The 319-nt window shown below is 46.7% G+C and overlaps 1 protein-coding gene across 1 annotated transcript in view; it reads right to left on the reverse strand.

The window, feature by feature from the left end:
- The window catches only part of LOC119588191 (glutamate receptor 1-like), a 36,914-nt gene that overhangs the window by 3,310 nt on the left and 33,285 nt on the right, over positions 1-319 (reverse strand). The window contains exon 5 of the mRNA XM_037936894.1: positions 34-170. Within this exon, the coding sequence (XP_037792822.1) occupies positions 34-170 (137 nt within the window). The remainder of the gene's footprint in view (positions 1-33; positions 171-319) is intronic.

A 319-nucleotide genomic window follows, 5' to 3' on the forward strand; every position in this document is an offset into this window, starting at 1 on the left:
TCTTTGTCGACGTTACCCTGAAATTCCCAAGACATCGACTTCCTCATTGAAGTTTCGTCGCAGAGAGCGGCGAATTCCCCGCGAGCGATTGCCTGTCGCGCCGCCCAGCAGTCGGGGAATGTTCCCGAACTGTGCGTGACCACTTTCTGCCGAACTGGATCACCTGATTCCTGGATAAAGGGGAAGAAAGATTCGTTTTCCTTCATAGTTTCATTGCAGACCCTTCAGACCCTAACATGACTTACCTCCCAGATCTTTTTCATAATGTATGCACAAAAAGGAAGAAAACACTTAAATATTATGTACGCAGATGATAAAG

Source organism: Penaeus monodon, chromosome 23, assembly GCF_015228065.2.
Source record: "Penaeus monodon isolate SGIC_2016 chromosome 23, NSTDA_Pmon_1, whole genome shotgun sequence".
In the NCBI taxonomy this organism is placed as follows: domain Eukaryota; kingdom Metazoa; phylum Arthropoda; class Malacostraca; order Decapoda; family Penaeidae; genus Penaeus; species Penaeus monodon.